We start from the raw sequence: 25,796 nt of genomic DNA on the forward strand, positions 1-25,796 counted from the left end.
CAGCTGTTTTGCCCCATTTGCACTTTTTTCTGAAAACATTTTGCAAGTGGAAAACTAGAGTTGAATTTTCAGCTGTGACAAGGACTCACTCAATAATGAGTGTTTCTTTATTTGGAAAAAGGGTCATTATTAATTTTGCAATCCTTTCTACATCCATTCAAACAAAAATATGATTTGAGACTAGGCTGTCCAATATAAAAATTCCGTGCCCAATGACAGTTTTTAATACTGTTGCCTTTTGCCAAGCTTTCCTCCATTCTATATAATGGAAGTAAATATTTTTTGCTTCATGGGAGAACTAAACTGGATTTATTTTGCTCTTGGGAAATTTTCATCCCTTCAGACCCAAAAGCAATTGAAATAATGTTTACTAAAAATATTACTGATGAATGCAAATAATTTTCAGTTAGCAATTCTCAGTAACATTGCAATCATGAATATTTATATCTGACATTTTCATCTGCCACATTTGCAGGTTGCTAATTTAGTCATTTGCACTTTTAATATTGTAATGTTTTAGTTTTAATATTTATATTTCTAGAGCTTGTAGGTGGTAAAACTAATTTGATTGTAATTTTGGAGGGTAAAAGGTCCTGACAGATCCTTCATCAAGTTTACTGTAGTTCTGGTGCTTTGTTGTGTAGAAATCATGGTGACTTATCCAGCAATGCACAAGGTTAAATGTTTTTCTCAGAACAGAAGACCTTCATTTTTAAAAACACCAATTGAAAATTTTACAAAATAAGAATTAGGGGAAAAAGAAGTACTCTTGAGTCTTTTAGTTCTTGCAGACTAGAAGGAGCTGAAAAGTAATTCATTCTTAATAAATGTGTCATTGATACATTGAACCTGCATCACTAAGTGCTGACAGGAGATACATAAGTCAACAACTCCCAGTTGAACTACATTGTTGTAACTACATCTTTGCAGTTTAAAAAAAGCTGAGATTATGAAACATCACAAAATCTGGCAGAGCTTTGTAAGTGCCATTTGGTCAAAGTGCATCACGTTGTCAGTACTCCAACCACAGCTAGAACATTTTGAGTTACACTGAGTAATTTTGCATGGAGAATTAAGAGAATCAAATTCCACTGTACTCCATTAAATATTACCATGTGTCAAATTAGTACTCTGCTAATTAATGTTAGAATTGTTATCACTTTGTTGTGCATAATTAAATGCATTCTTCAATTTCTGTGCTCTTACAGATATTGGCTGTATTTATGAACTGAGTGCGGTGCTGATCCACAGAGGGGTGAGTGCATATTCCGGCCATTACATTGCACACGTGCGAGATGACAGGACCGGCGACTGGTATAAATTTAATGATGAGGAGATTGAGAAAATGGAAGGGAAGAAGCTACAGTTGGGGATAGAGGAAGATCTTGGTGAGCAATCGGTGGCTTGATGCTAGCCCATGTTCAGACGTTTTACAGATATGTTGTGTTCAAAATGAGACAACTCCTTGACATATGTTTGGCCCTTGAGGTTTTCAGTGCCTTCGCCTCCATTGGCTTGGTAAGCTGGGTACTCAGTTTCTGAGTCCATGCTAATGAGCTCTAAAATTGTGCACTGATGTAGTCCAGAACTACTTACTGAAATATATTCTTGTTATGGCTGAGTAGATGTGCTCAGCATTTAGTGGGATCATGTAAAGTCACCCATGTCATACCTCTCCTGTCAGCACTTAGTGACGCAGGTTCCTGTGCAATTCACTTTCAAATCTGACACAAGTTCCTCTGCATGAGCAATTAGCATTTAACAAGTGCACTGGTTCATAAAAATCAATTCTAGCTAAGTCCATGAAACAGAATAACAGTTACTTACCTATTTTGCACCAGCAGCACAGTCATTTGCACTGCTGGGTGAAAAGCTAGTTAATTGTACCGCTGCAGTCTCAGTAAGTGAGAAGTGCTGCAATTTTGAGTTGAAGTGAACATATGATACTGATGGTTACTTTGCTGTAATGTCTGTTAATTTTTTTTTAAAAAGGTCTTGATTTTGTTTTTTGTCCCTTGTTACTTTCATGGAGTTTCACGTTTGCACTTTCCAATTACAGGGAATGAGGTGGTCACTTGTTTGTAGTCTTTCTGTGAATTTTGTTAGCCAATGATTCCACAGTAGGAATGTGTAATAGTGGTATTGGATGGTTGGACTTCCATTTTCCTTTGTATCAAGCCTGCCACACCCTGCGGTGGAATCATACAAGGAATTGTTTGCTCAAATTTGTATCATCATCCTCTAGGTTTTGTGACTGTGTTGAAATCTGCTAATTTTAGTAATTGGCTTTTTTTCTACACAATAAAACTGGTTAAAGATTTGCTGCTGTTCATTACCTCCTTATAATTAAATGGTCAGCTATTGTCTTTGAACAGATAATTAATTGATATTGTATGAATTGTCTTTTCCTTATTTTTGTGTCCTTCCCTTCCCCAGACATCTTTGTTTTCTTATCCTTCATCCCACATACCCATTCAGTTATTGAAGAAGGCATCAGACTTCTGTGTATTCATCCATGACCCTTTGCCTGCAAGTAAGCTGCTGGATAGCCATCTGAAACAAACCTCAACTACTTACCTTCCTTAACCAAATGGTGCTGAAGCCAATTATAGTGGGATATACCATCACTGTTTAATTGCAGTTTACTCCTAGTTTGCATCAGCATCTATCCTGAGTATCACTGTATTTGTTTCTTCATAATTTAAATCGCTCAAGTTAAATCTTTGAATTGGGCTCATTGCAATAATTGGAATGTCATAGTTGATTGATTTGATAATGTGTTAGTTATTGACACTGGATACTGTTCACAGGATACGGCTTTCTTCCTTGCAGTAAACAGTGGAGTTGTGCAAGATAGCTAATTTGACAACCTGTATTAATATGGGACCCCTAGTACAATAAACTGTCCTTCCAATTGCTTCATAGGAGCACACTGAAACAAAGAATTTACCTACCCACATGAGAATGGGTGAACAAAAATGTATCTATTTGAAGTAAGCTTTAGAGAATGCCTTAAAAGAGGTCTGAGAAAAATGGAGGTTTACTGGGGAATTCCAGGCCTTGCATCAAAACAGTTGACGTAACTGCCAGGAATGGTGGAACAGAAAAAGGGAGAGAGTTGGAAGAGTGCAGAGTCTCCAGCATCTGCAGTCCCCCCATTTCTTCCAGCTGCAGAGTGTTGTGGGTTTGGGCAAAGTTTGAGAAGCGGGGGAACAAGACCATGGATTTGAATGCAATGATTTTAAGATGGAGGTGTTGGTGGTGATTACTCAGTGCAGATCAGCTAGCAGAAGGGTGATCGGTGAGTGAATCTGGATGGACTAATGTTTATGGAGGATGGACGATAGTTGCTTCCTAGGATATTGTTTGAACAATTGATCTGGTTGTGGTGAAAGTAGCAGATGGGATGAGGTAAGGATAGCAATTTTAAATGGGTGAAAGTAGTCATCTTCGTGTTGGAAGGAATATGGAATCACAGACTTATCTCAGGGTCACATAGACACACCAGGGGAAACAGTTTCTGGTTTAGCTTGAGACAGGAGGCAATGGAGTCAGTCATTATGCAAGTAATTTTGTTGGGATTTGTTGGTGATGGCTTCAGCTTTATTTTAATTGGTGGAAGTTTCAGTGCAACATGAAATGGAAGTCAGACAATGCTGCTCACCCCCAAACCCTGGACAGTATAGAGACAATGTAGGAGTGTTGTGGATGCGTTGAGAGGCAGATGCTGATGCAAACATTCATTCGAACATTAAAATCAGTTGAAGGTGTTGGACATGACTTCTAAGAATGAACTGAGGTGAACTCTTAAGAATGAACTCTTGGTGGCAGGTGGTGAGGGAACCAACAACAAGACACACAAGTATCCCATCGTGAATGTTGGGGGAGCTTGGTACATCAAAGATAAGACTGAAGTTCTTGCAGCAGCTTTCAGTTAGAAGTACCAAATGGATGAATGTAATGCCAGTCTTCAGCCAATTTGTTTCACTTTACCTTATATCAAGTAATGGCTGGAGGCATTGGAGACTGCAAAGGCCAAGGGCCCTGATGATATTCCAGCAATAGAACTTGCTGGGCCTCTACAGTGGTATCTCCTCGACAGTGTGGAAAATTGCCCAGGCTTGTCAGTTTACTCTTGTTCATTTGTAAAGTGATGTAAGAAGTCATCAACAGTGCTCTCAAGCAGCTTGACAGTAACCTGAGCTCAATGAGATTGGTTGCAGCCATGGCTGTTCAGCTCCTGACTTCTCTGCAACCTTGGTTCGAATCTGGAGGCAAGAGCTGAATCCCAGCAGTGAGGTAAGAGTGACAGTCCTTGACAAAGCCTGCATTTGACTGAGTGTGGTATCAAGAAGCCCTAGCAAAACTGGAATCAATGATAATCAGGGAGAAAACTCTTTGGTTGAAGTCATATCTGGCATGAAGGAAGATGATTGTGTGATAATTGGAAGACAGTAATCTTGGTTCCAGCTCATCACTGCAGGATTTTGTTGGGATAGTGACCTCAGCCCAACCATCAGCTGCTTCATCAATGACCTTCCCTCCATCATAAGGTCAGGAGTGGGAATATTTGCACACCTCAGTAATGTTCAGTACCATTCGTGCCTCCTCAGGTACTGACATAGTCCATTAACAAATGCAGCAATATATAAAGTTGGGCTGACCAGTGATAAATAAAATTCATACTTTACAATTGCCAGTAAATGGTATTCTCTAGTAAGAGAGATTCTGGCCATCGCCAGTTGACATTCAGTGGCACGACCTTTGCTGAATCCCCATAATTAGCATCTTGCAGGTGATAGTACCAGGAACTGGACCACCCATATAAATATAGTGGCTACAAGAACATGTCAGTAGCTAGGAATCCTGTAGTGAGTAAATCACCTCCTGACTCCTTAGTGCCTCTCCACCATCCAAAAGATACAAATTAGGAGTGCGATGGAGTACTTTCAATTTGTCTGGGTGAGTGCAACTTCAGCGACACTTCAAGAAACTGGACCTGATTCAGGACAAAACAGCTCACCTGATTGGCACTGCATTCAGTCACTCCACTCCCGATGCTCAGTAGCAAGTGTGCATCTACAAGATTCACTGCAGAAATTCACTTGGGCTTCTTACATGTCGCTTTCCATAAAGGTAACATGGACCTGGAAGCATCACCTGCACGCTCCTCTGTAAGCCACTTCCTATCTTGGAAATGCAGTATTGATCCTTCAGTGTTGCTGACTCAATATCTTGGAGCTCCCTTCCTAACAGTATTGAGTATATTTATACTAAATAGACTGCACTGGTACAAGAAAGCAGGTCACAATTGCATTCTCAAGGCATGGGCAAAGTAATGATGGCCCATTTAGTGAAGTACACATTCTGTGAATAAAGTTTTTAAAATCTGATAGGAGGAAAACTTGCCAGCTGATCTCATGTGTCATTGTGACCATATTTAGGAAACGAGTGTATACCCATTTCATTTTCTTTGAAATTGTCAACAAGCAACAGCCACCTCTCCCCACACCTTTTTGACTTTTGGAGCATCCTCCTCCAAGTTGGATGCCTACAGAAATTTTGTGCTGCTATCTGCCTACTGCATAAGAATGCAATCTTCATCTTAGGCCTAGTGCATGTGCAGACTGGGATCAGGCCAAGTTGACTTATCAGGCTCTTTTCCATTTTCCTTCCATTCACACTATACCCCGTATCTGTCAGGTTTCCTACTGGTGTGGAGCTAATCTACTGGGCAAGCAGAAAACTCTTTAGCTGACATGATGTTCAGTTCAGAACCAGGTACACCCCAACCTCTGTCATCAAACTGCAGTAGACAACTGGCATGTGTACCTGCTGAGACCAAGCTCCAAGCCATTGGTAATACATTCATAGGGACATATGAAAGGTTGGGCCTTAGGTTCAGTATCTGGAAGACAATAGTCTTCTACCAGCCAACTCCTGAAACATATCACTGCCCTTAGGAGGATTTATAACGAGTCACTGGACAAAGTGGATCATTCCTATACCTTGGAAGCTTCCTCTGAATGAGAAGAGACATTGTAGGTGATGCTGAATTTTAAGGACAATGTGCCAACACAGCCTCTGACCATCTAAGGAGCAGCAGGTTGGATGGTAAAGACCTCCCACTTGGCACCTAGTTAATGATTTACAGGATTAGCAACGTTAACTGGCCCAATGTGTGTGTTGGAAACATGGATAGTTATGGCAGACATCTCAAATTCCTTGTGAAGTATTAGCAGTAATGCGTCCACACAATGCTGCAAATCCAGTGGCAAAATAGACCTTCCAATATCAGTGTCTTCTATCAAGCAAACATTCACAATATTGTGGTGCTAAATATTTGACGTGAGACTTCAAAGCAAGTTCCTTTCTGCCCTCGTGGTAGGTGAATACCAGGAAGCCAAAGGAAAAATTTCCAGGATGTCCTTGTAACATCCCTAATAAATCTAATATCCCCACTGATTCCATGGAATCTCCAGCTGAAGACTGTCCAATTTAAAGAAGTAGGAACTTGGAAGAAGACAACTGTTCTGTGTTCCTGACCGACCCAGATGGAGGCCAAGTGCAAACAGAGGAACGAACATGTCAAAATCAAAGCATCTCATCCACCTGCTTCAGTCAACAATACCTGTCATGGTTTGCATTTCCAATAGTCCATTACTCAGTTATTCCAGGGCCCACAACACTAAAGTGGAAGAAAGCCATCCTTGATCCTGAGGGACTCCCAAGGAAAAGTGTTGAATTTGAAAGTGACAGCAAGATAGAACTGAGCGTCATCAATTTTCTTGGAATCTAATATGATATTTTCACATGATTTTGAAGAGCAGCAGCATATAGTTCAGATATGAAAATAATTGAACTCTGGTATTTTGCCTGACTACCTCCTATTTGAAAGATTAACTTGAGCTGCTGTATTCAAATTAAGTCATATTGGTAAGTTGAATGTCTATGCTTTGTCATTTGGAATATCTTGTTACAATGTTTCATAATATCATGTAAATATTATTGCTTTTATTTTAAAAAAAATGCACCATGCTAATTAGTGAGAGCAATCAACTCCTCCTATTTAGTAGTCTAACAATTAGTTTTATTCCAGGTGTACCTAAAGATGTTATCTTGTACTTTCTTGCACAGTTCAATTTTATCAGTATTGACATGGGGTTTTTTTTGCATATTTTTAGCTGAACCTTCAAAGTCACAGACACGAAAACCCAAGTGTGTTAAAGGTGTTCACTGTTCGCGGAATGCTTACATGTTGGTGTACAGACGTAAAGTGGAAGGAGGCAAGGAAAAGGAAATAACTGTTCAACTCCCACGTAAGTATCCACAACTCAGTAAATTAGATTTCATAGTACTTTCAGCTGGAAATGTGATGCCTTTTAATTTTTGTATCACATATTACTAAACATTGAAGTGTGGTTTAGAATTAAAGGGAAAGCAGTAGGGCAGGACTAGGCCACGCTGCATTACTGCCACGAGGACAACATACCTGCAGTTAAGAGAGAGGGTGCTGTTTTGAACTAAGAACTTACAAGCACCTATATATGACTAATTGGCAGTTCCAGAGTGCACTGGAAAATTAAGAAGTTGTAACATTTGGCTATGAAATGGCTACCTGAGTTTTGGTTTCTGTTTTGACAACTACCTGCTCACCCAGGAGAATTAGAATTAGGTTTATTGTCACGTGTAGTCAAGTTATAAAAGAACAGGAGTACAATGAAAAGTGTACAATGTTGCCAATGCACAGTACCATCTTAGGCACCTAAGTACTGTTACGACACGGACATGAGCCCCTCTGTTAATTAAACCAAACCCCCAGAAAAGCTCACTTCACTTGTAATCTGTTAAAGAGTGACAGAGAACTCACTAATTCCACTATTTAAGGAAAAAACTATCGAATTGTGAATTATTGTTTTAATGTTCACTTTTAGAGTTTAAAAAAATCAATTTTTTACCCTAAAAGTGAACATTAAACAATAATTCACAATTCCAAGCTCCACTTTCTCTTAACTGCTTATTATCTGCCTCCAATTCTATAACAATATGCTGTTCCAATAAGATACTTACGAAATTGCATCAACTTAATTTCAAAACCACACAGCAGCTCTTGTGTTCTGTGTCTTTCTTCTTCCAGCTGAGGATCTCCCTGGGTCATTGTCTGTCTTTTTACTGTGAATATGTTTCATATGAAAAGGTACCTTTGATAGAGCATTTCTAAGTTCTTGGAGAGCAAGATGTTAACTCTGCAAAGTTTCTGTCTCGATGACAGTTGCACACTGTGAAATTTCAAAATGTCAGCATTGTTATACTTCCAACATCAGATCGTCTCATTGGTTCAATGTTGGTGGCAATACAATGGATCCAATCTTGGATTTTAGTATCCTGGGGCATATTTAACCTGGTTAAATTTGAATAGTTGTCAAAACAGAAACCAAAACTCAGGTAGCCATTTCATAGCCAAATGTTACAACTTCTTAATTTTCCAGTGCACTCTGGAACTGCCAATTAGTCATATATAGGTGCTTGTAAGTTCTTAGTTCAAAACAGCACCCTCTCTCTTAAATGTACAGTAAATGCCTTCAACTTCATAACAGCACAAAAAATAGAGAAGATAAGGAAGAAATGTTACACTACATTACAGGTAGACATAGTATAAGTATACATTAGGAAAATAAGAAATAAACGTAAAATTATTAACACTGCCATCTTTCTATAAGGGGCTTCCATGTGGTCTGACCGAGCTACACCAGTTCCCAAGCAGGAGCCAACTTTGCTCCAGTCCATTGGCAGCTCTCCCCATTCTGTTTTGAGTCACTGGCTGTCCCCACTCCATTTAAGCAAAATAATCTGAATTTATACAGTGACGTTTTGTTTTCAGAAAAGCTATTTGGTTTATACTATAATGTACATCTCCATGTTGGAAGAAACCTGCATTAACAGCCTCCAGTGATTTTCAAAATTAAAATGCCAGTATATCTATTAGTTTATGAAATTAAATTGAATAACGATTGCTTCTAATTATTATTGATCAGAATGTTGAAATGTTTTTCCCCATTGTATGCAGTGGAGATATTTGATTTTACATATGGCTCTACATATGTAAACTTTCGGTTTCTGAAGACCTTTTCGTTTATTTTTGTTTGCAGCACATTTACAAAAAATGGTTGAACGTGATAACAAAAAGTTTGAGGAGTGGTGCATGGAAATGGCTGAGATGCGGAAACAGAGTGTGGACAAAGGCAAAGCCAAGCATGAAGAGGTGCAAGAGCTCTTTAACATGTTACCAGCTAAAGAAGGTCTGTAAACTTATTGGAGGGTAGAGTTCACATATAATATGTACATCTATCTGAACAATTTCTTTTGAAGAAACCTATTCAATTTGCTCAGTAAATCTGTCCCGCAGAAATGACAGCGTGTACGTAATAGTAGAAAGTTGCTTGATCCTGTCAGAGAAGTTAAACCTATCAACCATTATTTTGAGTGGTTTTATTCTCTGGCAAGGAAAACCATTCCAAGTCTAAATTAAAAATTGTAGCTAGTGCACCCCCACATTGCCCAGATATCCCGTTGTGAACAAAAGGCCATACAAGCAGAAGACTTGCTTTGTGTTTCAGTGGAGGCCATTGAGCTCTCTCTTGCTCAATTATTCTCTGCTAGGTAGGGGGAGTATTAGTCCAATCCCTAATCTTGATTGACTATTGTAGTGATATATGCTGCCGAATGAGTAGAAAAGTGAGATTAGATAGAAAAATATCAATTATTGATTGACAGTCAGTGTTCTTCCTTTTATATATGAAGGCCTGAAGTTTTTTTTGATAGGAGGAAACGTTATTCTCATGCCGCTCACTGTTATTAAAGAGAAAGTCAAATTGTAGCATCTAGTGACTGTTCCTGCCCAGAAAATTGTTATTGCTGCCTGATATGACCTGCTTCTTCATAAGCCTGTTGTCCCAGGATATCACTGAGAAACTGTGCTTTCAAATACATCAGGACCATGGCATTGCAATACTTTCTTGTTACCCACGAAACTTGCCATAAAAAGGTGAGGTTTATCCATTCAAATGTAAGTGACTTTTTTTCATATTGATTATAATTAAAAACAAATACGATCAAATTGAGGAATCCACATAGTGACACAGCCTTCAAGCAAGGGAATAAAGAATAGGAAGTGTAAGTTATATTTAAATAATTGTATAGAAAGCGACATAAAGATTATACACATGATTGTAGGAGAGGCCAAGGAAGAAAACAGAAATGCTTACTTAAAGAAACATTGAATGTTCTTTTGGGGAAGGAGATTCCATGCTTAGCTTTTCTGGGCTAGAGAGGGTGGTGGTATGCCATTTAAAAGGAAAATTGTTTGCACCTCAACTGTCTCACTAACCTTTTTTTCATCTGTCTTCAGTGTGACTTTTGTCGCTGCCTTAAGTTCGTTCCATGATAGTGATATATGTGCAAATTTATTTGATAAAAATTTCAATAGCATAGTCTCTAGAGGAGTAGATTATCATTGACAGCTTCTGAATTTGCATTTCACACGGTCTTACTAAGAGTTAGCAAGCTATCTGTTTGCCCTGTAATAACATTGAATGCTGTTGGCATTCCCATTATTAATACACCAAAATCAAAGCCTAATCTTGTTTCAAAGAGAAACAGAAATAATTTAGCTTCACTTATTTCTTACTAAGATTTGCAATTCTCAAAGCTGCATTGATGCTGCCATGTCCTGGTCAATGGCGAATGTATGTTAGTGACCCCGAGTTTTGAACTGTTCTGAGTGAAAACATTTGGGCAGCATGGGTATGGGAAATTAGGGTTAAAGGGAGGGAAAGGGCGGCTGGGGGGGTGGGATAGCACTGGAGAAGATGTTAAGATAGAAGGCAAAACTAAAGATTCTATACGTGCATAGCATTCCAATCAAAGTAAGTGAAGTGATAGCAATATTGAAGTAAATATATACAATTTGAAAGCCATTAGGGAGCTGTGGCTTCAGGAAGACAAAATATTAGGGGTGAGTAACATTCATGAAAATTAGAAAAATGTTAAAGGAGGGTTAGCACTGTAAATTAAGGATGGCATTTGTAGAACAGTTTGGAGGTCCAGTTGTGGAATTGGCTTGGAGGAAGACAAGGAATAGTAGGGAAAAGGTTGGGTCTACGACTAGTATTTTAAATCTAAATGAGGGCAATTATATGGGCATGAAAGCTGAGCTCACTAAAGTGAACTGGCATACTGTTATGGACTAGGCCAGACCACTCGAAACGTTCTTAAGCAGGCAGCCCCAAACCATAATTTTGCAATTTGTTTCGGTAAGCGTACTGTGACAATTACCCAGAGTAAGCTAGCTCAGTTGACTACTAGGTTTTAAAACGGACAAAACTTTAGTCACAAAATTATACAATGAAACACAAAGAACAGAATAAAGAACCTCTACAGAGCTCAACCTATCCGACTAGACTTAATTATGCCGTTCTGGATATACGCAACCGTCCCAATAAGCCAACTTTAAAACCCAGTATAAATGGAACACGCTTATAGGTTGAAGTTGAAGGGCAGAAAAGAGAGAGAAAGTTTCCACATAGCTCCCTGTTGAACTTCCCAGTTCAAGACTGAACTAAAGCCAGTTCAGCCCAGCTAAAGAGCTGACCAGTCCCCTCTCTTTATACTTCTAAAGCATGACCACTTTGGCCTGAAGTCTCATCTGTTTACATATAAACAAAAGGCCTCTCAAAATCCTTTTCATCTCTGTACCAAACCAGACTGATTGGACCCCGGCCCAGTTTATTGCCCCTCTGAAAGAAAATCAAGGACGGAGTCTCCTTGAACCAAGGAACGGCTTTTAGGAAAAAAGGGACTAGCGTTGTGACAATACTAAGCTAAAGTCAGACCATAGATGCACAGTGTTTAAGGGAATTTTTTTTTTTAACCGAGTACTTGGAATAAATGTACTGTGACTATGCAAAGTTCTTAAGGGAAATTACCATCTTTGGTTAACTAAAGTTAATGAACGCCTCAAACGTAAGGAAAAACATGAAATCGGGCAAAGATGAGTGTTGGCCATAATATTGGTCAAGACATAAGTGATGGCAGCAAGTGACTAAAAGGTTAATCAAGAAATTGGACTGAAAGCAAGCTAGCTAGGAAAATAAGAACAGATAGCAAGAGTTTGTGTAGGTATGTTTTTAAAGAAAGGAAAAGGAAAAGGAAAAGGAGTGTTGGTCCTCCAGAGGGTGAGAATGTGGAGTTTATGGTAGATAATAAAGAAATGGCAGATCTGATCGATGGGTCTCGAGAGATTGTTAATGAGGTAGTAGATGTGTTGTTAATTTTCTAAAGTTCCTTCGTTCCATCAGACTGAAAAGTAGCAAATCTCACCTCAGTTCAGGAAAGGTGGCAGAGAACAGGATACAGTAGACCAGTTATCTTGACTTCTGTTGTGAGAAAGGTGCTAGAATTGATCCAAGGGAATATAGCTATGCACTTGGAAAAATTGAAGGGAATCTGGAAAGTTCACCAACAGAATCGGCCAAGGGGAAATAATGTTCAACCAATTAATGGAGTTATTTGAAGGCATAACATACACTTTGCATTAAGAGGAATGTGTAGAATTACTGCACTTGGATTTCCAGAAGATAGTTAGTAAGAAACATAAAAAAACTTGACCGGTGTAGGCAAATCCAGCCCTTTGAGCACCCTCTGCCGTTAGGTAGGCTCATAGCTTATCCTCCATTCCAATGCCATATTCCCACTTTCTCCAAATACCCTTTGGTGTATTGAAAATTCACCTCACAAGATTCCTCTGCTTCATAAAGGTAAGCAACGAACTATGTTAAGTTTGCTATCCTGTTAAAAACTTAAGAACTAGGGCTGGGCAATTTCACCCCTTGTGCCTGCTCCACTATTTTCTCCAATCATGGCCGATCTAATCTTGGCCTCAATTCTCTCTTCCTGTCATCTCACCATAATTCTTAATCCGCAACTAATTTAAAAATCTGTGTCTCTCCTCAAATGTGGTCAGTGTCCCAGTGTCCGCCATGCTCGAATCGAGAATTCTACAGATTCCGTACCCTTTCAGAGAAGTAATTCATCATTTGTTTTAAATCTGCCACCCATTAGCCTAAAATATAGCCTAATTTACTAGGTTGCTTCACAAGCGGAAGTATTTGTTCTGCGCCTTCATTGTCAGTCCTCTCTGCCACCTTAGATATTGCAAGTAAATCTCCTTTCATCCTTCTAAACTCTGGCAAAACCACTCGATCTCACCTTCTCCGACAAGCTTTTCGTCTCTGGAATTAAGTGAACCTTCTCCAAACTGCGTCAAATGCAGTTACATCCTTTCTCTAGTAAAGGGACCGAAACTGGATTCCAGCAGTGGTCTCACCAATGTTTTGTCTCACTGCAACAATATGTCCCTGCTTTTATAGTCTATCAGGTTAGCAATAAATTTAGAGATTCTGTTTGTTCTCTCTATTACATGCTACACCTGCACACAGGCTTTCTGCAACTTATGAATGAGGGCATCCAGATTGTGAAGTTTCTCTCCATATAAATAATAACTTGTCTTTTCATTTTTCTAACCAAAATATCTAACTTCATGCTTTGTTTAGATTAGATCAGATTCCCTACAGTGTGAAAGCAGGCCCTTCAGCCCAACAGGTCCACACCGACCCTCCGAAGAGCAACCCACCCAGACCCACTTCCCTCTGAGCAATTTGGCATGGCCAATTAACCTGATCTGCACATCTTTGGACTGTGGGAGGAAACCGGAGGAAACCCACACAGACACTGGGAGAATGTGCAAACTCCACACAAGACAGTCGCCCAAGGTTGGATTCAAACCTGGGACCCTGGTTCTGTAAGGCAGCAGTGCTAACCACTGAGCCACCATGCCGCCCCATAAAAGCCTACTGCACCAGGTATTCCCAGGCGGTCTCCCATCCAAGTACTAACCAGGCCTGAGTCTGCTTAGCTTCCGAGATCGGGCATTTTCAGACTTAACACATTAAATTCTATTTGCCATTCTTTGACCTGTTATCTAGCCTATCAATGTCAGTTGGTAGATTTATTTTAGTCGTGGAGCCACACAGCACGGAAACAGACTCTTCAGTCTAACTCTTCCATGCTGACCAAGTTTCTCAAACTAAACTAGTCCCATTTGAATGCATTTGGCCCCTATCCCTCTGAAACCTTCCTATTCATGTACCATCCAAATGATTTTTACATGTTGTAACTGTACCTGCATCTAACATTTCCTCTGACAGTTCATTCCATATGCAAGCCACCCTCTGTGTTTTTAAAAAGACGTTGTAAGACTTTTTTTTAAAAATCTTTTCTCCTCTCGCCTTAAAAATGTGCCCCCAGTTTTGAACTCTCCCATCCCAGGGAAAAGACTGTTGCTATTCACCTTATCTATGATTTTATAAACCTCCTATAAGGTCACCCCTCAACCTCCCACACTCCAGTGAAAGAATTCCCAGCCTATACAGCATTTCCTTATAACTCAAACATTCCAGTTCTAGCAGCGTCCTGGTCAATCTTTTCTGAACCTTCTCCAATTTAACAATATTCTTTCTGTAACAGAGCGACCAGAACTGTACACAGTACGGGTAGTTCCCCTACAATGCGAGTTTATTAAACATGATTCGTGAATTGCTGACCTTTTTTTAAATATGAAGCGAGCTCCCACCCACTGTTACATGTTCTCATCCCAGGCACGAGGTGTCGTGGTGCGCGGAGGACTGGTCTCCTTTCGGCGTCACATGATCAGTCAGCTCGTGAAGAGCTTCTTGAAGAGTATTGTGAAATATATTTGTTCTAGTGGACTTGAAAAAATATTGTGAAAATGTCTCTACAGCCTGAGGACAAGAAGCTGCAAGCAATCTGTTAATTTAAAAGCTTAGTGTTGAGACAAGAGTGAAATTTCACTGGAATTGACTAACAGTAAAAGGATAGTGTTGAGGAGCAGTTTGAAACTTGGCTTTGTTTTATATTAAGAGCTTTTTTTCTCTTTGTTGTTTAAAAAATATGTTTAGATGTTAAAGAATACCAGCAGACTCTGTCTGTGACTAATCACTATGGTAACCAACTGCAAAAGAATCGCCAGTGCAGTCAGTTCTGCTATAACGCGGTTGATTCGTGCTCATGCAATCCCATGATATAAGAAAATTGTGTAATAGCAGTACCATTTAAACTAATGGGATAGGAATCGAGTTATATCCAATACACGCTTTAAAGTTGGCACTTTAGAAACAGTGTCCCCAATTTGTCAATCACAAATTCACATTAGCGTTCTAATAGCAGAACGACCTGTACAGGTGCTTGGACATGGTCGGTCAGCTGCTCAGAGTGGTCTGAGTCAGGAAACTCTGCACATAGTGGGTGAGGGAGAGAAAGGTGGGTGACAAGCTGTTACTTTTGGTGCATGTGTGCAGATGCCCTGAGGGGGTGAATAGGCTGTGCAAAAGAGACTTGAGTTAGTCAGGGTCAGATGTTAGTGAGGATGAGAATGAGTGGGGAAGATGTTGCAAGAAATGGTAGGTTCAGTAGTGGAGATAGTGAGTGTGAGGTATCAAGGTGAAACTGGGGCACTTTCACTGGCAGGGTGGAGAAGATAATTGATCTTTTTAACTAGCTCAGTGATGCCAAGTTTGGGTTCTGCCAGGCCAATCAGCACATAACCTCATTACAGCCTTGGATGAAAATGGACAAAAGAGCTAAATTCCAGAGGTGAGGTGAGAATGACAGCCTTGACATCAAGGCTGCATTCGACTGTGTAGTATCAAGGAATGCTAGCAAACCTGGAATCAATGGGAATTAGGGGGAAAACTGTTTCTACTGATTGGAGTCATAATCTGGCACAAAGAATTGGAAGTGGTTATTGGAGATCTGTCATCTCCGCTCCAAGAGATCTCTGCACGAGTTCCTCAGGGGAATGTCCTTGGCCCAACTATCTTTAGCTAATTCATCAAGACTTTCCCTCCATCAGCACCATGCACAACTCTTCAAATACTGAAGCAACCTATATTCAAATACAACAAGATCTGGACAACAACCAGGTTTGGGCTAACAACTGGCAAGCAACATTCGTGCCAGACCCTGACCATTTCCAATAGGAGGCAATCTAACCACCGCCATTGACCAGAAATGTAACTGGACTCACCACATAAGCACGGTAGGTACAATGGCATGTCCTTAGGCTAGGAACGCTGAAATGAGAGAGTCCCCTCCTGAGTCCATAAATCCTGCCCATCAAGTACCATCACAAGTCAGGAGTGTGATTAAATACTCTCCATTTGCATGGATGGGTGTAGCTCCAACGATACTCAAGAAACTTGGCACCACCCAGGACAAAGCTACATGCTTGATTCGCACCAGATCCACAAGTATCCACTTTTTTTTTCATCGGTACTCAGTAGAAATAGTGTGTGCCATCAGCAAAAATATACTGCAGAAAATCACCAAACATTCTTAGATAGCACCTTCCAAATTCTCAACCACTTCCATCCACAAGGACAAGGGCAGCAGATACAGGCGAACACCACTGCCTAGAAGTTCCCTCCAAATCGTTCACCATTTTGACTTGGAAATATATTGCCATTCTTCCACTGTCATGGTGCAAAGCCTGGAACTTCCTCCCCAGTGGAATTGAGAGTCTACCTACCAAATATAGACAGCATCGGTTCAAGAAGGCAGCTCATTATCACCTTCTCACTGGCAGCTAGGAATGGGCAATAAAAATTGGCTAGCCAGTGACACCCATGTCCCGTCTGTGAATTAAGAAAAAGAGATTGACTTCAATTTAAGGATGTTATGCTTCAGTTTTGTGGAGCATTGGTGAGACCACAACTCAATATGCTGCACAGTTTTTGTATATTTATTGGAAGTAAACACACTGGCCAGTCCAGAAGAGGTTTATTCCATTGTTAGCTGAAATGAGTGGATTCCTCTTTTGAGAAAAGATTGAATGTACTGGAGTTTAGAAATGTGCGGAATTGAAGTGTTTAAGATCCTAAGTGGTCTTGACAAGGTGAACATAGTAAAGATGTTTCCTCTTGTAGGTCAATCCAGAACCAGAGGATAACGTTTTAAAACTAGGTGCCCTTCCAGGACAAAGATGAGAATTTTTTTTTCCGAAAGGTGGAGGAGACAGGGTCATTTAAATATATTTAAGACCGAGGTGGAGAGGTTAGGCAGGGAATCACGGGTTATCAGGGTTAGATAGGAATATGGAATTTGAAACATGAGCAGACAAGCTGTGACCACTTGAGATCAAATAGTCTAATTTTCCTATTTTGTATTGCCGCTCCTCAGAAGATTTGGGCAGGACTTCTTTCCTGTAATAATTTGAGAGGCAATGTGGGAAGTGTAGTACATTTGGAAGGCCTCGGTCACTTTGCATCTATAATTCCCATTGCTTTGTATCAACTGAGTTCTTTTCATCTCCTGTGTCTCAAATACTGGAGGTTGCTAGTCAACAATCCATTACTATTGCATCATGCTGGAATGGAAGGGGGCAAACTTAATGAAATGTTTTCCATCTCAGTATATGTCTCAGTAAACCATGTTGCAATCAGCTATTATGTCTCTTTCCCACCATCCCCCTTCCCCAAAGCGTACTTCCAGTAATGGTGTAAACTTTGTTTAAAATCTTAACCATGTCTTCCGCAAGCATGACATGCGATATAGAGTTCCAAGTGTGACCGGTCCATTGAGGTGTCTCCCAAATGACCATTTATTAAGTTTGAGTTTGCAGTATGAATTACGACAGTAAATGTGGTCACTCAGTCTATCACATGTACACTGCCGCCTGCACTTATTGTTTCCTGCACAAATGAACACTGCCTTTTTACCTGCTGAAGATTATCTGAAAACTTTATTTCATATGTCCCATTAAGGTAGCTAGTTAACTGTTTGCTAGTGTAAAGTTTCTTGAATTTTTTTTGTTTTAGATGAGCACTATGAATTTCTACCAGTGGATTGGTTACGGAAGTGGCTGGATGACTCAGCAGTAACAAAACCAATTGATAATTCTTGCCACCTGTGTGCACATAACAGACTTATTCCTGATAAAATCTGTGATGTCAAAAGGATTTCTCAGAAAGCAGCTGATATCTTCTATGCTAGATATGGAGGTGGTCCCAGGTTGGATGGTAAGTAAGCCAGTTTTATAACGTTTTGAGTAAAAGGTCTGCAGAGTTGACTGTGGCCAAAAGCTCTTGAGTTAACGGAAGTTAAATTTATAAAGCTTTGTTAAATTGGTTGGTTGGTTTGAATTTACTGCAATCTGTCAGTATGTGTGCGTACTTGGCAAATGAGTTTCCATGTAGATACTGTAAGGTGGTATATTTTAATAATAAAAAAGACGTTTCTGCAAAAATAGCCTCTTACACAGCGGCACAAAGGAAACTGATTGCAGGTAATAAAAACCGCTCAGTAGTTACAGAGAATAATAAGGTCAGTTTAGAATAAAGCAAACAAAACACTGGGAATCACTGCTATAGGGTCAGAATTGAAAAAAAAAGAAATTTTCTAAAATGTGGGAAGAATCGCAAATAGATCACAATGTGTACTATATGGATTTCAGGTCTCCAGACTATTAAAAAGGATATTGCAGAACTGAGAAAGTACAAAAGAAAGTACCATTGGAACTGAGATTGTATCTATCAAGAAACATAGAACTTTACAGCGCAGTATAGACCCTTCAGCACTCTGATGTTGTGCCAACCTGTGAAACCAGACTGCGACCCATCTAACCTACACTATTCCATTGTGATCTGTATGTTTATCTAATGACCATTTAAATGCCCTCAAAGTTTGCACATCTACTACTTTTGCAGGCAGAGCGTTCCATGCCGTTATTGCTCTGAGTAAAGAAACTATCTCTCACAACTGTCCTATATGTATTATCCCTCAATTTAAAGCTTTGTCCCCTCATGCTAGCCATCACCATCCAAGGAGAAAGACTCTCATTGTCCACCCTACATAACCCTCTGATCATCTTGTATGTCTATATTAAGTCATCTCTCAACCTTCTTCTCTAATGAAAACAGCCTCAAGTCCCTCAGCCTTTCCTCATAAGACCTTCCCTCCATACCAGGTAATAACCTGGTAAATCTCTTCTGCATCCTTTCCAATGCTTCCATGTCCTTTGTATAAAGCCGTGACCAGAACTATAAGCAATATTATAAGTGCAGCTGCACCAGAGTTTTGTAGAGCTGCAGTATGATCTCATGGCTGCGAAACTCTATTCCTCTATCAGTAAAAGCTAACAGAACGTATGCCTTCTTAACAACCCTATCAACCTGGGTGGTAACTTTCAAGGATCAATGTACATGGACACTGAGATCGCTCTGCTCATCCACCCTACCAAAAGTCTTGCCGTTAGCCCAGTGCTCTGTATTCCTGTTACTCTTTCCAATATGAATCATCTCTCACTTTTCCACATTAAACTCCATTTGCCACCTCTCAGCCCAGCCCTGCAGCTTATCTATGCCCCTCTGTAACCTGCAACATCCTTCAACACTGTCCACAACTCAACCAACCTTTCGTGTCATCCCCAAATTTACTAACCCATCCTTCTATGCCCTCATAGTCATAAATGACAAACAGCAGTGGCTCCAAAACAGATCCATGCGGTATGCCACTAGTAACTGAACTCCAGGATGAACATTTCCCATGAACCACCACCCTCTGTCTTCTTTCAGCTAGCCAATTTCTGATCCAAACTGCTAAATCATCCTCAATGCCATGCCTCTGTATTTTCTGCAATAGCCTGCTATGGGGAACCTTATCAAACACTTTACCTTCACCCACCTGTTTGGTCACCTTCTCAAAGAACTCAGTAAGGTTTGTGAGGCACGACCTACCCTTCACAAAACTGTGGTGACTATCCCTAATCAAGTTATTTCTTTCTAGATGATTATAAATCCTATATCTTATAATCCTATCTCTTTTAGTCCTTTCCAATGCTTGCCCACAACCAAAGTAAGGCTCACTGGTCTATAATTACCAGGGTTGTCCCTGGTCCCCTTCTTGAACAAGGGGGCGACATTTGCTATCCTCCAGTTTTCCGGCACTAGTCCTGTAGGCAATGATGACATAAAGACCCAGCACCACTCTAACCCTGACCTTAATTTTACTCTAGTCAGTCTTTTATTCCTGACATATCTATAGAAAGCTTTAGGTTTTTCCTTGATTCTACCTTCCAAAGACTTCTCATGTCCCCTCCTGGCTCTCCTTAGCTCTCTGTTTAGGACCTTCCTGGGTAACATGTAACTCTCAAGTGCTCTAACTGAGCCTTCACGCCTCATCCTAACATAAGCCGCTGCCTTCCTCTTGACAAGAGATTCAACTTAGTCATAGAGATGTACAGCATGGAAACAGACCCTTCGATCCAACACATCCAAATATCCCAACCCAATCTCATCCCACCTGCCAGCACCCAGCTTTATGAAACCACGGCTCCCTTGCTCGATCCCTTTCTCCGTCCTTGACAGGTACATGTTTATCAAGAAGCTGCTTCTCTGGAGAAGAGAGTGTTTGTTGGTGAAGTGATAGTTGTCACAACGTTACATAAAGGTTTGATGGGTGGGATATAGGAAAGCTGTTTCTAATTGGGGAGAACAGAACTAGTCATAAATATGAAAATAGTCACTAATAAATCGAGTAGGAAGTACAGGAGAGGTTTCAGTTTCCATGGAATTATTGGAATATGGAGTCCCCTATCACAGCATGTAGTTGAAGCAACTAGTAGAGATTTATTTCTGGGGAAGTCAGATATATGTGAAGGAGAAAATAGGTTAGCTGACGTTGGCTGAGTGGAGCTTCACGTGGAACATAAATGCTGTGGGCTAGTTTAGTCTGTTCCTGTTTAAAATTGTATGCAAATTTCCTTTCTTTAGTTTTTCCAAAGATGTGTTTCCAATTTGTTTTTACCTTTTTTAATACCTTTTTGGATTACTTTCTTTTCTGTTTGAAAAAACTTTTTATGGTGCACAAAAATGCTGTCTTACCCCTGCTGCATTTTCAAAACTTTTTTTTAAGCGTTGCTCATTGGTATGTTCCAACCCCCCCCCCCCCCCCCCCCCCCCATGATTCTGTATTGCTTAGAGTTTGGCCTAGTAGATGTAGCTTATCATTATCCTGTGTGTCTCAGTCTGGATCCTTTTTCACTGCAGCTGCAAGCTTCTCCCATGAGTTAAAATTTAATTGCGGGATTGCAGCAGGTAGGATCCTTACAGTATTTAAACCTACCAGACATGAACTTAAATTGTGAAAAGTGGCCATGAGGTACAGTGCAGTGCCTGAACATTATGTAAATCCATATCAAACTTTGTTTACCTTCAGTGATAACAAATGGAAATGGTGTGTGGCACCTTTTTTCCAGATATTTTTGCACACTCACCGAAAACAGAGAAGCCGATCTCTGAATTTCCACGGCAAGTTCAGTAGAAGTACTAATCTGCAACCATTTTACACCGTTGTTGCATCTGTTGAATTAATGTGCCCGAAGATCATCATAAATATAGATAGCTCTTTTCCTGTGCTCCTGATTTCTTGACTCATAATTTACAGACATTTTGGTGTGTTTTCCAAGCTCTGCAAGCTGCCTACTATGAGCTGATTCAAGGAATGGCAGCCCTTTAGGTGAGATTTGCCAGCTTTGGTGAATTTAGTTGATCTACACCCATGTTGACACTGTCAATAGTTCATTGTTTCCAATCGTTGTTTTTCTTTCAAAACTCATTATTGTCATCCCATTCCTCCCCTCCAGTCCTAAGAGAAACCTCACTCACACCTTCACTAGATGCTAACACTTGAACAGTAGAATCATGTCAAGAAAAAAATTTGATATGTTCTTGTATTCTGTTCTCAGAACTAATATGGAAAGTTATTATTTGCTAATAACTGCACCTTTCTTGAGTTTTAGGCCAAGGTACTACCATCTACAATTTGGCAACCTCCAGCTCCACTTTTGCTTTCTTTGCTGAATAAATGTCATGGAAAAGATTCAGCTGCTCCCAATTGAAATGGAATTCATGCTGTTGACAACATGATCTTACCTTAGATGAATTCAAATCAGTCAGTTTGAGGAACATTTTCCTTTCATGCACATCCGTCTGAAAATGGGGACAGGAGAGAAGAGAACCTTTTTCATTTGGTGTCAGAAAGAGGTCGGAAGTAATTGAGACAATGTTTTCAGACTGGTTAAAATTTTATTTAAAAAACGTTAGCATGGTGTTAGCATTTGAGTCAACTTTAATCTGTGCAGAGTATTTACCTGTGGGTCAGCAGCCAGCTCTCAACATCTGAGAGAGTTATTGTTTTAAAATCGAGTAGCCAGCATGTTATGAAACTTAATAGTAAAATTATTGTCTCAAGGACATGCTACAGCTGGGAAACTTGGTATCGTTCATTGGGTTGGAGGTCGTGTAGAGTATATGCAAAATTCAGTGTGACAATGAACAACATACAGTGCCTTTCATATTGTCACTTTGAATAATATTTGAAAATATATCTTGTCCAATATCTTGATCCCACATTCAAACTTTCTTCAATATTGTTTATTTAACCTGGGGGACATCAGCTAATAGTATAAATCTGGCAATTCACAAAGATGACTGTAGGGAATGGATAAATCACGTGGCAGTATTAAGAGTTTGGTGTCATATTGTGTGAGCATTGCTCTGCATCAGACCTGTGATATTGGTCTTTGAGTTGCTCAATGTTGACCTAGGCTGATAAAATATAGTGTAATTTTACTAATAAATGACATAAAACATTTTCCATTTTGTTTTAATTTGTCTTGACTGTGATTGGGAGTTTGTGCCATTGCAAAGATCCATTTTGACAAACAGAATCAGATGCAACTATGATTAATCATGATTAGATTAGATTACTTACAGTGTGGAAACAGTCACTTCAGCCCAACAAGTCCACACCAACCCACTGAAGCGCAACCTATCCAGATCCTCTCCCCTATGTTTACCCCTTCACCTAACACTACGGGCAATTTAGCATGGCCAATTCACCTAATCTGTACATTTTTTGGATTGTGGGAGGAAACCCACGCAGACACTGGGAGAACGTGCAAACTCCACACACAGAATCGCCTAAGGCGGGAATTGAACCGGGTCTCTTGCGCTGTGAGGCAGCAGTGCTAATCACGGTGTCACCGTGCCGCCCATAGATTAAACAAAGTGAGCCGCCTTTTCTGTACAAACGACTGCTGTAACACATTCTCTCTCACCACATCCATTCTTAACACTCAATTTGTGCAACTGCATCCTGCCTTTTGCTTGGAGTCTCTTGTCCAGATCCTCATCCTTTTTTTTTTGGAATCCCACCCAAATTGTTTGCCCTTCAATCTCAAGCTCACTTTTTCATTATGATCTATCTTGATGCTCTTCTCATTTATTTTCTGACCACCACCATCTTTTCCAGTTGTCCTTCCTAGCTAACTTCTGAGACTATTTTCTCTTCAAAACAGTTGTTGTCATTTTCATGCTAAAGAAATAGTTTTAATCCAGTCTGTCTAATATTCGCTCTGTCCTGATCTCCCTTTCCTCATTTTGTTCGGGCAATTGTGTTGTAGTTTTAAGCTTGAAGTCTTGCAAATTCAGTTTGTTGAGTAATCTGTGTCATAACCATAATCAGGAATCTGTGCCCATCTCCAGTTACGTGGGAAATTGTGAATCAAAGTGACATCAACTATGGGATTGTTGATTGTTTCATCATTTATTTTGACTTCTGAGTTGCAAAAGGTTCCCAACCACTTTTTATCTGTGAATATTTCTGGTTCCCTGCAGCATCAGAGTTCATCTTCACTGCATTGGTTTCAACGTTTTGTTTCCCTATTCGCAAGCATCAAAAAAGGAGGACATTGGGCTTTAGTGTGGTCTAGCCAGGGCTGTATAGAGTTGCAGCATAACCTCTCAGCTATTAAACTTAATCCTCCTGCTAATGAAAACCAGCACACCATACGCCGCCTTAATAACCCAATCAGCTTGGGTGGCAACTTTGAGGGATCTGTGGTCATGGACCACAAGATCGCTCTGTTCCTCCACACTGCCAAGAATCCTGCCTTTAACCCTGCATTTTGTGTTCAAATTCGACCTTCCAAAATGAATCACTTCACACTTTTCCAGGTTGAACTCCATCTGCCACTTATCGGCTCAGTTCTGCATTCTGTCAATGTCCCGTTGTAACCTACAATGGCCCTCCACACTATCTACAACTCCACCAACCTTCGTGTCATCGGCAAACTTCCTCATTCCAAGTCATTTATAAAAGTAATGAAGAGCAGAGGTACTAGAACCAATCCCTGCAGAACACCACTGGTCACAGAGTTCCAGGCTGAATACTTTCCATCTACCGCCACCCTCTGTCTTCTATGGACCAGCCAATTCTGTATCCAGACAGACCGGTTTCCCTGTATCCCGTGCCGCCTCAATGTCTGAATGAGCCTACCATGGGGAACTTAATTAAACGCCTTCAGTTCTGGTCACCTCGTTATAGGAAAGATATGGAAGCTTTAAAGAGGGTACAGAGAAGATTTAGCAGGATGCTGCCTGGACTGTAGGGCATGTCTTATGAAGAAAAGTTGAGAGAGCTAGGGCTTTTCTCATTGGAGCAAGGAAGGATGAGAGGTGACTTGATGTAGGTGTACAAGATGATGAGAGGCATAGATAGAGTTGATAGCCAGAGAAGGTTTCCCATGGCTATCATGAGGGGGCATAATTTTAAGGTGATTGGAGGATGGTTTAGAGGAGATGCCGGGGTAGGTTCTCTACTCCGAATGATGGGTGTGTGGAATGTACTGCTAGCAGTGGTCATAGAGTCAGATACATTTAGGGACATTTAAGCGACTCTTGGATAGGCACATAGAAGTTAGTATAATGTAGGTTATTTTGATCTTGGTAGTATAAAAAATCAGCACAACATTGAGGGCCGAAGGATCTGTGCTATGAACAAGAATGAAATAACCGTATGGCCTTTTAAATGAAGCTTAAGTTGTCTTCAGTTCTTATCACCCTGAGTAATATTAAGGGACTATAATCTGTTTATTAGATAGATATAATGTATATGTTCCCAAATGTCTGTAAATTAAGCATTATATTTTTGTTTCTGCGCCATTGGAAATCTATTAGTTACTGTTGTCATGATCTTAATGCGTAAGGAATGTCTGATTCGAAAGACAGCATTGTAAAACATTCAGCAAAGTAGATCTTGAAGCTGTTTAGTAAAGAAACCACAAGCTTGAAATCTATAATAAAACCAAGAGTTGTACACGTGTCTTTTCCCATAGCTCTGAAAATTTATTTTGTTCAATATGTATCCAATGACCTCTGAAAAGTAGCTATTGAACCTGCATTTGCTTCACTTTCAGATGGTGCATTCCAGATTTTTTAAATTTTTTTTTCTCATGTTGCATCTGGTTCTTTTGCCAAACACTTTAAATCTGTCTCCTTGAGTTAAGAACCTTCCTGCCACTGGAAACAATTTCTCCTAATTTATCCTATTAAAATCATTCATAGTTTTGAATATCCTCTGTGAAATCCACCTCAACAGCATTCTCAACCTTAAAGTTCTCCATGTCTGGTGAAAGTTTAGCAAATTGCTTCTGCACTCTTTCTAAAGTGTAGTGTCCACAAATGACCTTGATGCTCTAGCAGACCCTTTAAAATTATTTTATCATGTTTAGCATAATTTCCTAGCTTTATATTCATGCTTCCATCTTAAGCAGCCAAGAATTGTCTTTTCAACAGCTTTCTCAACTTGTCTAACTATCTTTA

General features: G+C 40.0%; 1 protein-coding gene across 2 annotated transcripts in view; it reads left to right on the forward strand.

Annotated features, from left to right (window-relative positions):
- Nucleotides 1-25,796, forward strand: part of usp48 (ubiquitin specific peptidase 48) — a 127,242-nt gene that overhangs the window by 50,762 nt on the left and 50,684 nt on the right. For both annotated transcript variants that reach the window (XM_072586810.1, XM_072586809.1), the window contains exons 9-12: nt 1,209-1,388; nt 7,185-7,319; nt 9,150-9,299; nt 17,952-18,152. In XM_072586810.1, the coding sequence (XP_072442911.1) occupies nt 1,209-1,388; nt 7,185-7,319; nt 9,150-9,299; nt 17,952-18,152 (666 nt within the window). The remainder of the gene's footprint in view (nt 1-1,208; nt 1,389-7,184; nt 7,320-9,149; nt 9,300-17,951; nt 18,153-25,796) is intronic.

Source organism: Chiloscyllium punctatum, chromosome 16, assembly GCF_047496795.1.
Source record: "Chiloscyllium punctatum isolate Juve2018m chromosome 16, sChiPun1.3, whole genome shotgun sequence".
Lineage (NCBI taxonomy): Eukaryota > Metazoa > Chordata > Chondrichthyes > Orectolobiformes > Hemiscylliidae > Chiloscyllium > Chiloscyllium punctatum.